Source organism: Talpa occidentalis, unplaced genomic scaffold (assembly GCF_014898055.3).
Source record: "Talpa occidentalis isolate TD23 unplaced genomic scaffold, MPIMG_talOcc4v2.1 talOcc4.7, whole genome shotgun sequence".
NCBI lineage: Eukaryota > Metazoa > Chordata > Mammalia > Eulipotyphla > Talpidae > Talpa > Talpa occidentalis.
The window spans coordinates 107665445-107680625 of NW_023605083.1; the positions used below are offsets into that span (position 1 = coordinate 107665445).

Below are 15181 nucleotides of genomic sequence, written 5' to 3' on the forward strand. Positions count from 1 at the left end.
CAGGGGAGGCCCATCTTTGTCTGTATTCTAATAAGCAAGAATGCGGTTTGAATAGCATTATCAGTAGGTAATTGTGGAAGTTATAACTCTTTCTGGGAATGTGCATAAAAAAAGTAAATATATTCATATACTTTGGTTTCATTTTTAGGAATCTCATCTAAGGAAAATGTACATTTAGAAATATGTACATTTAGAAAAATGGTGGTGGAAATTATAGGATTATTTTCTGTTTTTTCCCCCACATTTCTTTTTTAACCATTTAATTTTCAACCACATTTTATCCCTTTTTGTTTTCTCTTTCTCTCTTTTCCCTCAAGTACCGCATTGGTTTATTTATCTTAGTACTAAAATGGTATTTAGAGGTAGAGAGTATATTGAAAATATCTATACCTTACACTCAGTTTTGCTATGCACCTAAACTTGATTGAAAATATAAAGTTTGTTTTATAATGAAAATAATAAATTCAATAAATAGACAATGTGGTACTTTCAAAATTATTTTATTGCTTTGACTAAGCATAGGTTTCTTTCTGTATGAGAAAGCAAACTATTTATTTTAGTTCTATATCATACCACTTAAGAATCAGGGAAACTATTGAAATATGAAAAAAAATAATAAATTCTGCCTAAATTATAGGAACTCCATCAGATTTGTTGCTTAGAAGTGATTGCAGTGTCCTAAATTCTGAAAACTAAGAAATACACTAGTGTGTATAGTACAGTTACTATTCTGGAATGTATTCGTTAACATGCAGTTAGTTGTTACAATCATATTTGTCATGACTAAAATCCAACATATTAGTATATATATAAATGTATGTATATTAAAGCACAGTTTTAATTGAAGATCTTTTATATTCCTAAGAATTTTAGTCTTTTTTATTCTCTATTTGAATTGCCTTTTTGCATTAAATATCATGTTTTATCTTATAAATCATCACTATATCCAGGATGGTTGTGATCACATTTCATTCTCCACTACATTCATTAATGTTGTTTAAATATGTTTTCCTTCTCATTACAGTGGTTCCCCCTGGAAGTCCGGGACCCATTACTCGGCATGGGTCCTATGACAGTTTAGCTTCTGACCATAGTGGACAGGAAGATGAAGAATGGCTTTCTCAGGTAAATTCTGAAGTTATTCTGATACTGACCTATGTGAAAGAAAACAGAAATCCTGTTTTTATTCTTGAATTTTAAAAATATTTCCCTTATTGGAAAATACTTGGAATTAGATTCTTTATGGTAGACAAGAATTTCCCAATTATATTTACATATCGAGACATTCTGATAATACTGTTGCAAGTGTGTGTGTGTCTGTCTGTGTCTACGAATACACATACATGTATACATGTCTGTGTGTGTGTGCACATTAACTTTCATACGAGGGCACAGCATATGTATATCTTTCAAATAATTCATTTATATTGCTTAGGACTGTGGGTTTTATGTAGCATCTTTGAATTAAAATAAGATTGGGCCATGTTTTAAAAGAGAAGCCATTCAAGAATCTTTTGGATTTGGTCTGTGACACCAACATCTTCTGAGGATGGGGCCCATGCTTTGATCAGGAAAATGCAGCATTCCACCCTGCACATGTCCTCATTGTGCCTTATGGGGCTTCCAGTGGTCTCTAAAACAGCCTACAACAGCTTCAACTGACCCTTCCTCCCCCTGCCAGGTGAAACTGTCTTCATCTCATGGCTTTGAAATAAAAGATACTTGAGGAGATTTCAAAATGATGAGATTACAAGTGACTTCATTACAAATGCTGTTATGTCTGCTTCAAGTCTGACATCATTTGGGGAGGTTAATGACCTGTCTCAGATTACCAATCCAGCAGCTTTTCATCAGACAGGTGCTTCGATGGGGGCTGGGAACAGTTTCATTGCCTTCTCCCAGAGGGTAGTCTCAAAAAATCCAGGGCACCTAGAAACTGGAGAGTCAAGTTGATTCCAGGTGACATACACTGCTTGACACCTAAATACTCAGGAGAGGCTCCTTGAAGGAGGTGTCGATGTTTCAGTTCCTGACAGATGGAGGTCCATATCCTTTCTTGCGGATACACTGATAATATTCAAAACTAAACAGAACAAAATGAATGGTGGCAAAGAAACCATGGTCTTTCACTTCAACTTTTCAATTAGGGAAAGGGGTAATGTGTGCTGTCAGTGTGAAAGTGAACACAATATGTTTGTGCTGCACACACCAGGAAATTGAATGGGAACATCTGGCCATCACCTCTGTGAAACTGCACAGGCATCTGTTTACCTCTTGGCTTTGTGACACTGATGCATTTGAGCTTAAAAAACACAGAACGCTGTCTCTGTGGCCTAATTTACATTACTGTATACAACTATTTAAATGAGAAATCATTGTCCTAAATCTGAGTCATTTTCTCCTGGTGACTAGTGAGAATATGAATGTTGTTCCAAGACCATGATGATTTTGCCCTTCAGGACTTACACACAGAGCTGCATGCTGAGCCTTTTTAGTTATATTTTGTTAAGAATTCATCATCACAAGCAGAGAAATATGATCAAGCGTAAAAGAACTGAGGGCAACATAAGGCACATGGGAAGTTCTATCAAGTATGTACACAGACATTAGGACCTAGGAATCAGATGACATTATTAATTAAGTCTTTCACCAAGGGTTTGCATATTTATTCTAGTATTCTAGTTATTCATTTGTAAAATTATCTGTTTATTTTCATGTTTTAACCAGTGTCTACTCTCTGCTTTGTCTTTACAATAGTTAATACAATATTGGCAACATTCCCTACTCCATCCATGAAGCATGAAATTCATAAGGCATTTTGGTGTTATTATTTTGCTGCAATTAAAATTCCTTTGCCAGTGTTAATGGTAGTTGAGGAGACATACTAATTAAGTAATAGTATTTTGAAGACAAGTCTGCATTGAGAGAGAATATATAAGACTTCATTTGATGTAAATTTTGGTGGTTAGTAGAAATCTATTTTATATTGCATATTATATTTAATTGTGGAAGAAAACAAACAGATATAGAAAAATGTTTCAGAGCTTTCCCTCCTCCCTTTTGAGCAACTTCAAATTTTTCATAAGTTTGATCCTCAGTGAAGATAATTAATTTTATTCTGTATATTGATAGGTGTATTATTCAGTGCATGCCCATAGAGTAGTAAATATTCTAGAATGAATGAAAAAGGTAGTCCCTAAGGAGGTGACTTTTAGTTACTTGGGGCAGTAACTGGTCCTTTTACTCTCATGTGGTGTGTGTGTGTGTGTATGTGTACATTTGTGACTCTAACCAAATGTATGTATATGTTCATGTACATATTGTACATATATACATATACACATATATAATGTGGGTGTTCAGACATGGGATGGGGTAGGGAATTGTGAAAGACTCAAAGGGAAGATATAACATGTTTCAATCATGATACCTAATCTGTTCCAGGTAGAAATTGTAACTCACACTGGACCCCACAGACGTCTGTGGATGGGTCCACAGTTCCAGTTCAAAACCATCCATCCCTCAGGCCAAACCACAGTCATATCATCTAGTTCATCTGTGTTGCAGTCTCATGGTCCAAGTGATACTCCACAACCCCTTTTGGATTTTGATACAGATGACCTTGATCTCAACAGTCTCAGGTAAGAAATAAAAAACTGAGGGAGTGATTTGACCAGATTAATCTCATTAGGAATGAGTATCTTCAGTAATGTTTACATTTCCTCTTTGGGCACAGTGTATTCAGGAATGAATGCACTATAGCTTGTGATTCTGGTACCTCTGGAGATCTTATGTGGGATCTATTCAATAAGTATTTTGGATTGTATTTCTCTAAGACTAATATTCCCTAAATAACACTTTTTAAGCCATCTAAATTCATGATGCCTTATTCATATTTCTAAGGACTTAAAGTCTGATTATACACTGTTTTTTTTTTAGTTTTTAAAACTATATTCATCTGCCTAGTCCTGCATATTCCTTATTTTAGACTGTAAAAAATTTTTGATGAGAAAGTGTTAATATAAAATCAAATGTTCTATTTGCACATATATATGTGTGTGTATCTTCTTCATGTATATTATCTGATCCTTACTTGTAAGATTCTTCATAATAAGGTTTACAAAGTATGGTTTTTATTATTGCCAGCTCTTTGAATAAATGCAACTGAGATTTTTTTTTACTGTTACAGTCTCAGCTTTGCTTAGCGGTTCAGTTTGTTATATCAAGACATTACTACACAGTAAGATTTACAATGAAGGACTTGGTGAAATGCAATATAATCTCCTTTTCCTTATCTTGTCTTTTAAAAAGTTCAACAATGTAACTTTATTTGAATCTAAAATAGCCTTCTGACCTTTTTCATGTATTTGCTGTTTAAAGTTGTTGGAAATTGTGGATAAAAAATTTGTTTTTATCTACCTCTTTGTTAACATTAACAACATATCTCTATAAGGAAGCGAAAATTGTTGTAGTTAGATAAGGTATAGTATTTCTTATTTGACAATAATTCGTATAAAGACACATGTCTTCTTTTAATACCTTTTTTAATGTTTTAATTCTTTGTTTAGTTAGCTTTGTTGCTATTATTCCCCCCCCCCCATCCTTTTTTGCTTTTTAAAATATTTTCTTTACTATCTGGAGCTTTCTAGAGATGACACTTTTCCACAGGATGTCAGGCAATAGTGACAATTGGGTGCTAGACCAAGTTTTACTTCTACCAATTATAAACTGTGATCTAGTTTAAGTAGTCGACAGTCAGCTTAGTGATTAAATGTAGCATTCATGTTTATAAGTCATTCAGTTAATTGTTAATATGTTCAGTCTCTTGACTGACCTGTTCACGAGACCCTATTTCTTTTCTATTCTCCCAGTGATAGTCCCTTTTCATTAGAGGACATCTCTAGCTCCTAAATGTACAACTCTGTTCCTGTTTTGTTACTTCTTCCACCTTTCTTAGTTACTCTGCACCTCAGACTTAGTTCTTCATCTAAGTCCAACTTGCGTCTTCAAACAAAACTATGTTCCTGAATCTGAAATACCATCTGGTAATTGTTATCTAAAAGAATTTAAATTTTCATACTTGATTAGAATACTGTCCTATTCATTGGGCACATACACACTTTACTAAACTTTGTATTTGATAACAGATTTTTAAATTTCTTTTGATTGCATTTGCCATTTATATTTAAGAATTTGAGCATAAGCCCCTTGGTTAAACTTTAACCTCCTTGAGAACACTGTTTTGATGGGAAATTCAGATTTTACTGACATCATTGCATTTACAAGTGTTCTGTTAGATACCATGTTCCACCCAGCATATGCATAGACCTAATACTTATATGCCCCTTATTCCTCAGTATTATCACTGTATCCCTACGCCTCACCTCTGACTTCTGTATTTCTATAGGCTCCTGCACAATGGCACTATGGCTGTGTGCCTTACTATTTCCTTTAAACTGTGAAGAATTTGCTTAGATTGTTTTTCTTTTTTGGCTTAACTGATCTATCACATCCAGTAACTATGTCCGGTACCCCATGAGATATCACTGGGAATTATATTGTGCATTGATAGCCTGTCTCCCTGCACCCTGACCAAAATGGAGTACAGACAGGTATATTGTCTGTTCTATTCATAAGGGTTTTAGGCATGGCTTAACCTCATGGCAGCTCCCTAATTTAGAACAGTGACTTAAAATTTAAAATATGAAGTCAGTGGTGGTGGATGTGGTGTGGTAACATACGTCTGAAGAGATGTTTCCTATAGTTCTGATTCATATAGTGTTCTAAACTAATGTTAGAGCAATTAAAAACAATTCAGTGAAAACTTCATAGATCTGAGAAACACATAATGTATTGATAAAAGGCAGGGAGACACGACGTTTCGTTTCCCATTCAAGAGTAACTCCTAAGAAATTGATTACATTTTATTGTTTCTTAAATATGCATTCAACTCACATATTTCATATAAATGAGGTTTTTTTTGGGGGGGTGAGAACTTTGAGTTCTATTCAGAAATTTCAGTTATACACACATTGTCAACTATTGTCTCCATGTTCATTAGCTCCTCCCACCCTTTTTATCTCATTTTTGTTGATATATGATTCATATAATATAAATTTCACTGTATAATTCAGTACAATAACCATTGTGTATTCACTATGTTGTACAACATCTCCACTCTCTACTTCTAAAACATTCCCATTACCACAACCAGTTTACTTTTATCTATTTTTATTATTAGGGGAAATTTTAATCATGTAAGCATATGTTTCTATTGCCCAGCTTCAGTACCTCAATTCATGACCAGTATAGTTTCATCAACAGCCCCTCCATGTCCTACCCACATCTCTGGATTATTTTTTTAAAAATACAATATAAATTCAATTAACAATAGGAAATTTACTAGCTTACATATTGTATAGACCAGGAGGGGGCTATAGTTTCAATGAATTGACCATATAGATAGCTTCTAGTTTCTCTTTAGAACCAGGAAATATATTTTCCAGAAACTTTAAATAAGCTGTTTGTCTTTTCTTACTGGCCCAAATTTTCTTAAGCTGCCCTTCCAGAGCTAATTAATCTTTGCCATGAGATGACAGAATTATCTTGACTGGCTTAGGAGGATGCAATGGGGTCAAATGAATTTTGGTTAGAATATCATAGTGTCCCTATGGCAGTGATTGGAATTTGTGTACATCAGCATGTCCAACTTCCAGTATTAGATCACATACATTGTCCTTTACCTCCCTAACATTTCTTTCTTTAATACAACAGATACACATATAGTCAAACCATGCATTTAATAACTACTCTTCTTCTGCAGTCAGTTCAGATCCATATAATCTGACCGTGGTGCTTACCAATCTCTTATCTTTACCAATAGCCATTATGAACTCTATGCTTCAACCTAATCATGCATCTCATGATGCCTGTATTGGTCATGCTCAGTCACAGATCCAAGGGTCCGCTTGTTCTAGGTATTTGTTTAAAGGGCTCCTCTCTCTGTATACCTATCCTGTTACTGTATACAGATCCAGTTTCTGTTAGGCACCATAAGGTTTCCTCTATCCACTGTGGATCTTGCATGCAATCCCTTCTTATTATGAACTCTTATTACCTAGGTCATTCATTTTTACACCTAGTTTCTCATCAGTTATGAATTTTTATGTGCTATACCATCCATCTGCACTTAGACCTTGTAGTCATTTTTTTCCCCTGCTTGTTTCTGGAATAATGCTGTCCATGACTAAAATTCAACAAATACTTATTGCATGGAAGAATTACAAAAAATACATGTTCAACTTGTTGCAACAATTTTTCATTCCTTTAAGTTTCCTGGCACTCTTAGGTCTTTTATTCATATAGATATTTTAATTTTAATAGTATTATTCTAATACTGCTGGACATAGACTCTTGACATTTAAAGATTTAGCAATCTTAAGCACCTTGAATTTGTGTGTATTAAATCACGGTTTTGCTGAGACTGTAATTGATTCTTATTTTTTAATTGGTAATTTTATGGAGGTAACTCAGTTAAATAGTAGTGATCCCAGCTAAACCCCTGGCAGTCCCATCCCATCAGTCTGTTATCCCATTCTGTTGCCATATATAGCATAATTTTTAAAAGGATTTCAAGGTAGTTACTCTAAATTTTGTATGTAATATTGCTGCCTTTTATCGAAGGCATTATGATTCTGTTCATGAATTTGAACATTTGCAAAACTCTTCATATCTGTTCCTTGCAAATGCCAAAGGTTTTTGTATTAAGAATTTCCTCTCGGGCCTCCCCGGTGGCGCAGCAGTTGAGCGCTGGGTTGCGAAGCTGCCCGCAGCCTCTGCAGCGCCAGTTCGATCCCTGGCTGCTCCCCGGCCACCGGAGGAGGGTCCCACATGTCATGCAGACCTCTCCTGCCGCCCGCTGCTCCCCTCAGCAGTGCACTTCAGTCCTTCTGCCTGCTCTGCTCCCCGCTCTGGCTCTGGTGAATTCTCTCACCCTCCTGCGCTTCTGACTGTACCCAGTGCTTGCATAAATAAATAAACAAACAAACAAATAAATAAATAAATCTTTAAAAAAAGTTTAAAAAAAAAAGAATTTCTTCTCTTGCTCAGCTTAATTTCTCTCTTTTAATTAATGTCAATCTTTCAATCCCTTACTTAAAATTTATTGAATAACAGAGAAGAAAGGGTTTGGAGTGTGGAGATGTTTCCTGTGCTTTCTCCTTGTGCAAGAATTAGGGATTGCAGCTTCCCTATTTGTCTTGTTTTAGAGTAAATGGTTCTTTAATGGATTGGGCCATTCCAGCACTCCTGATTTAAGGTCTGTTGTAGCAAGTGACAGTTTTGATGCCAGTAACATATGTGAGTTAAATTAAATTGCATTGCAGGATCCAGCCGGTCCGCTCTGACCCAGTCAGCATGCCAGGGTCATCCCGTCCAGTCTCTGATCGAAGGGGAGTTTCTACCGTGATTGATGCTGCCTCAGGTAGAAAAATCACCTCAGAAATGTTTACTGGATAGTTCTGTGTATTTTCTATTTCTTTTGTTGTATAATATAGAAAATGAAATTATTTTTGCATCCCCCGCCAATTTTTTTTGTCTTATTTTGGGATGTGTGTGTATGTGTGTGTAGTAGAACAATGTTATGCATACATTTGTTGCTAAACAATGCCGTGCATTTAAATTTTGTTAAGGTTGGTGAATGATGCGGTGCAGTTGGCACTTGATTAAATGTAATGAACACAGTATTAAGGGCTACAGGGTTGATGACTGTTTTGCCTTTGATCTCTCAAATGTGGAGAAGCAACCTTGACAGAGAACGTAAATACAATATATGGATTCAATTTACTCAACCTGTTGAGTATCAAAGTGCCTGATCTGTGGAAGTAGAGTCCAAATGCTATAACTTAAATGGTTTTATTATTGAAAGCATAAAGTTTAGAAATTCATTAACCTAGCTCTGGTCTATCTATCATAGTTATTAACTTCCGATCCTTGGAACCAAGCCATGAATATGTATATTTGTATCTGGAGAAGTACATTTTTTGCCTTTGTAGGTGATAGTTTCTACATTGGTATTGGAAAGGTGTTTTCTTCCAGGTCTGCCAAATAATAGAACTACTAATAATACCACATTTTCTCTTCTCTACATTCAGTGATAAGTAAAGTAAGGACAATGCTGCTTTATATTATGGTGCAGCACAGAGCATGTGAAGATAGCAAACAGCAGTGTTTCATCAAAAAAGTCTCTTACAAGTAGAATTATTAAGTACTCAGCATTAGCCAAACAGTTGAGTCAGAGAGGATTTTAATCTCTAGCAATTTCAAAATCCCTAGAGAATGCTGATTTGATTGAAGCTTAAACTGTGAAAGAAGTGGAAACAAACAGAAAACTGATTTGTGCAGGTCACATTTAAAGCACCAAAGCTTCTGTTTCTGCTCCTGTCTCTGGATATATTTTGAAGTTTGAAAGCTAATGGGTTTTATATCTTCCTAGCTTTCTGATTTTTAGCGAGTGGATTGTACCTAGTGTCTGATTAAACTGCCTGTTTCCTGGACCGCGCCTTCATTTTAATGTAGATTCTACTTTTGAGGACTGATACTGGTTTGTGTACTTGAACTTGGCAACCATGGTTCTCCCCTGAATTCAAACACAGAAATATGCAAAGTCTCTATCCTTGCTTCCCTGCATTGAATGAGATACTGAGTTAAGTGACCAAAGTTAAATCTTTTTGATAGTTTTAATTTTAAGAATGCTAACAAATGCCGCTTATCTGGAATTACAATTTACAGTTGTGACCTTGGAAATGATGCATTTGCTCCTGAATTATTTGATGCAAGATTACACTAGCAATCTTAAACTGTCATTATTGATATTTTAGAGTCAGGTGACTAGATACTACTCAAGTGAAACTTGTCACCAAAACTGTACCTATTGTATTATTCCTTGTTGCCGTACTCAGTGCTATAGTCTAAGGTAATACTCCATTTTCCTTATGTAGCACTATTTTTAAGTCTTTTTAAGTTGTAAAATTACCTTGTTCCCCAAAGAGGAATTTCAGTGAACTATTGCAATCATAGTTTTGTTTAACTCTGTTGCAAGAAGAGTTTTCAAGTTGATGCTTGACTAAGGAATTAGATCTTTCCCTGTGATTTATTTTCATTTCCATCTGAGGCAGATCTTAGGAGTTTTGGGAATATTCTATAGCTCTGAGCCTCCGCCTAAAATTATCAATCTTTTGAGAAGAGAAAGGACTTCTTGGTAAATAAACTCTGTTGTTATTTTTCTGGTCCTATTTTCATTCCAGAAAGCCAGCGTTCCTTTCCAAAAGACAGCAAAGCAATGACATGCGTATGCTGCTTTAGGTGCATCAGTATTATTTTGTTGAAGAAACTTCACCCACTTTTTCTAATACAGCCACTGTTGTAACAAATTTACTTTTCTATTGCTGTTTAACAAGATAGAGGCTAAATGGTTTGGGTTCTTTATGAAAAGAACTTTGTGTAAAGATTGTTTTAGATTATTCTATTTAAAGGTGCCTAATAGATTATTATAATTACTCCAGAACCTGGAAGTGCTTCTCTGGTTGTGACCCGTATATTGGATTCAGCTGCATATTATGATAATGCTTATCTGGAGTTTTGATTGCATTTGCTTGGGGTTATGACCAATATGGCCCTTCCTTTTATCAAATTTCATTGCTTTGTCTTAACTTCAAGCTATTTCTACAACTGATATAATTGCCTTTTTAATTGTGCCAATGGCACATTTTAGACTATTCTTCAGTTTTGGTGACATCCCTTGTCTGTCTGTCTGTCATCAGTGGTGGAGGAGTATAATACATAATTGCTTTTTACAGGGTTAGAATTTAAAAGTTAATGTAACAGTTTAAAATCTTTTGATAATTGTATCGTTTTCAAATGAACTATTTTTTTGAACCTTTAATGTGTTCTGAATATCTTTGCATTAATCTTGCCATGTTATTCTGTTGAAATTAAAGAACAGGAGAACCCTGCCACTTTTTTTTTCTTGATCATCTATTGTGTCTGGGCTTTACTCCCTCACATATGAACACATATCCTAAAATCCCCATTTTTGACTTAATAAATTCAGTGATTCAGACACAGCAGAAATACTGTGCTTTTAGATATATGTAAACCACCTCTTTACTGTCTTTACATAAATGGGTATTTTTAAGCTCATCAGTTCTATAACTGCTTTATAAATAGATGTTATTTCCATAACATGTTTCATCTGACTGTCCTAAGATTTTGAGTTTGAGTAATTGTGTTATCCATCAAAATGTTTCCTTTTTGACTAATGAGAAAACTATTATGGAAATGGTCTTTGTAGAATTTTACCCTTGACCCAGACTACCCAGAACAAATGGTATTTGAAGGAATTGTTTAATTTTTCCAACTAATTAACCTCTAGGTCTCTGAATCATGCACAATTTTCCCAGAGCAAGTGCTGCATGAATTATGTACATTCTTTTTGGTTAGGTGCTTTTCCTCTATAGTATGCTCCATTCTTTTGATAAAGGTGTAGGACCTCTGAAGCTAAAAGAAAAAGACACCTGTCAATGTCCTATTCAAAATTTGTTTTCCGCATTTGCGATTAATGTTCCTGTCCCAAGACCTGTAGGTTGTACCTGTTGGATAATTTAGTAAGTCCTCTAGATGCTTTAGAGACATAAAAACCAAGAGCCTAGAATGATCTGTTTCATCTTATATTTGTCCTGGTTTGTAATTTCATTATGGAAATTGATGTTTACCAAGAAGCAACTCAAATCAATTAAGATTGAAGACAAACTTATTCTTGGCTTGTACAAAGAGCATAGTTGCTTGTCAAACTCAACTACAATAAGCATTATATAGAAAGAAGAGGCTATTGGAAGTGATGGAATCAACTTTGTGTATATTTCTGAGGAAGATGACAGTAGGAGAAGGAAAACTGACAAAGTAAAGTGAGTTGTCCAATAGAGCAGGCTTTGATACCTAACATGAGTGTTACATCAAGCATTTCAACAAATGAGAAAGTTGCATACATAGAATTTGTGGTTCTTCAGTCAAGAGAAATATTATTTTTATTATAAAATTGTAGTAGTTAAATAATTTCTATGAATTTAGGAAATATGTTTTAACATCTAATTTCCCCTCAATATCAAAGTAATTTGTTTATTGAAGAAAACGATACACTTAACCCAAATTGCTTTGATTTGCTTGATTTTATAATGATCACTTGTGCCTGCTCTATGTAGTTGGCATTTGTTGTATTGGATGTTTAAAAAAACAAGTAATGTTTATTAGCGAAGTATGGTTGGGTAGATGAAATTATTTGTGTAGAATGTCTCTGCTGGAGAGACATTCTTATAGAGGCATTCTTGTATGTTACAGAGATTTTTCTGATACTCTAGGGAAAGAACATTAATAAGGATTACGTTTCATTAGCTACATTTGCCTTTCCAATCTAATGTAGATATACTTAGTCATTGCAGCCCTCAGAGACATAAGAGATGTTGGTGGTAAGAAGCAAAGGAGTCTGTAAGAAAAACCATTCAGATGCCGTGGTGAGGTCACTTAGCTCTGTGATTTGAAAACTAGACCTGAGTGACAGAGTCATGATGATATAATCCTGGTCTTTAACTTGCTGAAACCTTCCACAATTCTTGTTTCTTACTTAGCCATTCTTCTCTGCATCTGTAAAAGGAATTTAAGTATCCCTGTGTAAAAATTTTCTCCACCAAGTTTGGCAGGGATATGTTCAAATTTTTTTTCTAAAAGAAAGAATATATTACAAAGCATGCAGTGTTGTTTAGAAATTTTGAGTTTTTTTTTTTAAATAAATGATATGGCTTTTGTTTAATAGAGTTGGGATTATAAGGTAACGAAAACTGCAGGCATACTTGTACCTTGGATATTGAAAGCCTGTGTAGGATCAGTAAGAGGATTATGGATGAGGGTGAAATTAAAAGAAGGCTTAGTCTTGACCTGTGAATATTCCCTCAGAGGGATAAAAGGAGGTCAATAATTTTACTTTGACACTATTTATACTTGAAACAGGAAATAGTCAAACCCAGATATTAAAAATGACTTTTTTATTAGAAATGAGGGCATTTATGCATTATTTTAGTGCAATTTTTTTGAATACCTACTACCTTTGTATAGAATCAAAGTTTAAGGACTTAGTGGAAACATTGGATTTTTCCTTTCAGTAATCTGCCACATCTTTTTCTTTCTGATTAAAATATTCCTCACATTCTTCTTTCTAATATTTATAGGATGTTAGAAGATCAAAGTCAAGTTAACAGTGTGGAAAAATTAGCTCAGCACACTTAAGAAAAAAAATGATTGCCCCAGTTGAAGATGAAGAAACGGTAAACAGAAGTAGAAGAAGCTGTTGAGAGTTATTTTTTTCTGATGACACATTGCTTCTTTGAATAAATCTTTGTGTCAACTAAAATCTTGCCTTTGCTTTCTCTATTGTAAGCACCAAGTTCTTGACATGACTTTACGTCTTTCCTAAGCATTTTGAGAAGGAATTGATGGAATTCTCCCTAGTGTTGATATACCAGGGTACCACATAATTACATGGGACTTTTTAGCCAAGAGACTGAACTTTTCTCTTTTGTACCTTTATTACTACATCTTTAATACAAGGCTGGACTGTTTATGTAGTCTGTTGCCTGAGACTTTGGTGGCAGAGGGACAATATTGGGGGCAGTATTAGAATTTGTTTAAGTCTGAACCGGGAATTCCATTTGTCTTAGTGACATGAGTGTCAAACTGTTAGTGCCACACTATTTTAAATTGTGTCCAAGAGCCTGAGAGTCTTATGCTTATAGGTGCCATCTATAAACTTAGAAACAAACAAAAGAGCCTTCTCTCCATTTAATATGTAAGCCCAGTGAGCAATTAAAAACAGCCTGGGACCTCACCCAGGCAACTAGTCAGAACCAGAGCTCATGATATCCCCCTGCATATTGTTGAAAACTATCAGGGAAAAGCTAAAGCAAATAACCAAAGTGAAAAATATTGTTTCCAGGAAAAGCCTTGTCGTGGAAGCTTAGGGTTGGAGAAAAGAGTGACTAGTAGTTCATGAGCCTTTGGTTCTAGACTCACTTGTCTGGAACAACTTGTGTGGCAGATTGTTTCAAAACCCCAGTGTTTCTTCCATTAAATGAGGGAATTGAGGTAAGGTATTTCCAAAGTCCCTTCCAGCTTGAAAATGTGATAGATCTTTAATTTGCATTACCTCTGTGGATGTTTCCAAAATTAGGGTATACTTTACATATGTCTTAATCACATAGGTCAATAAACTTTCATACCTATGTAATAATCACTACTCTGAGGAAAATATCAAATATTTCTGTCATTCCACAAAGTTCCCTTATGCCTCTTCCTGTCAATACTGACTTTAATGGAGAGAAAACCAAGTGACTTTCATTTTAAATTAGCTTTGTCTGTATTGAAATTCATGTAAATGAAATCATTCTCTGCATATTTGTTTGCATCTGGCTTCTTTTGCTCACAGTTTTTGGGATTCATCCAGGTGTTTCATTGTGTCGCTCTTTCATTTTTTAACATTTCAGTGTAGTGTGATCTTCACACCATTCATGTAATCTTATGCTGTTGTTTCTGACTTTTGGCTTATTCTCAATAAAGCTGGTATAAACTTTCCTGTACAAGTCCTTTTTTTGAAATGATTTTTTGATATAAGACTTTCAGAGATAGTGGGCTTGTGGTAAGGACTAAACTTGCTGGCTCACAATTTAGGCATGTGTGTGACTTAATTAGGAAGTTCCAAGGAAGTATTTCATAATGATACTACCAATCTAATTCTTAACAGCACTGTATGAGCCATTTCTCATGAATGTTAACTGTGGTTTTAATTTGCTTTTTTTTTTTGATGAAGTTGTGATTTTGATCAGCTTGAATATACTCATTGGCTATTTGGCTATCTTCTCTTGTAATGTACTTGTGAAGTCAGCTAATCTTTAGGTTTACAATATCTTTTGTCAGATATTGAAAAATATTTCCTTTCAATACGATACTTTCACTTATTGCTATTTTTTTTTTTTTAAAGAACCAGTTTTCCCACTACACATCCTTTTGTGTTTTGTGTTTTACACAGGAAAAAAATTATCTTTCTCCCATTTTTGAAATGAAGTGTTTTTTCGTAGAA

The 15181-nt window shown here is 34.8% G+C and overlaps 1 protein-coding gene across 1 annotated transcript in view; it reads left to right on the plus strand.

Moving 5' to 3' along the window:
- BCAS3 (BCAS3 microtubule associated cell migration factor) overlaps positions 1-15181 on the plus strand; it is a 557971-nt gene that overhangs the window by 313465 nt on the left and 229325 nt on the right. Inside the window, exons 22-24 of the mRNA XM_037494441.2 lie at positions 1025-1125; positions 3445-3641; positions 8385-8482. Of these exons, the coding sequence (XP_037350338.2) occupies positions 1025-1125; positions 3445-3641; positions 8385-8482 (396 nt within the window). The remainder of the gene's footprint in view (positions 1-1024; positions 1126-3444; positions 3642-8384; positions 8483-15181) is intronic.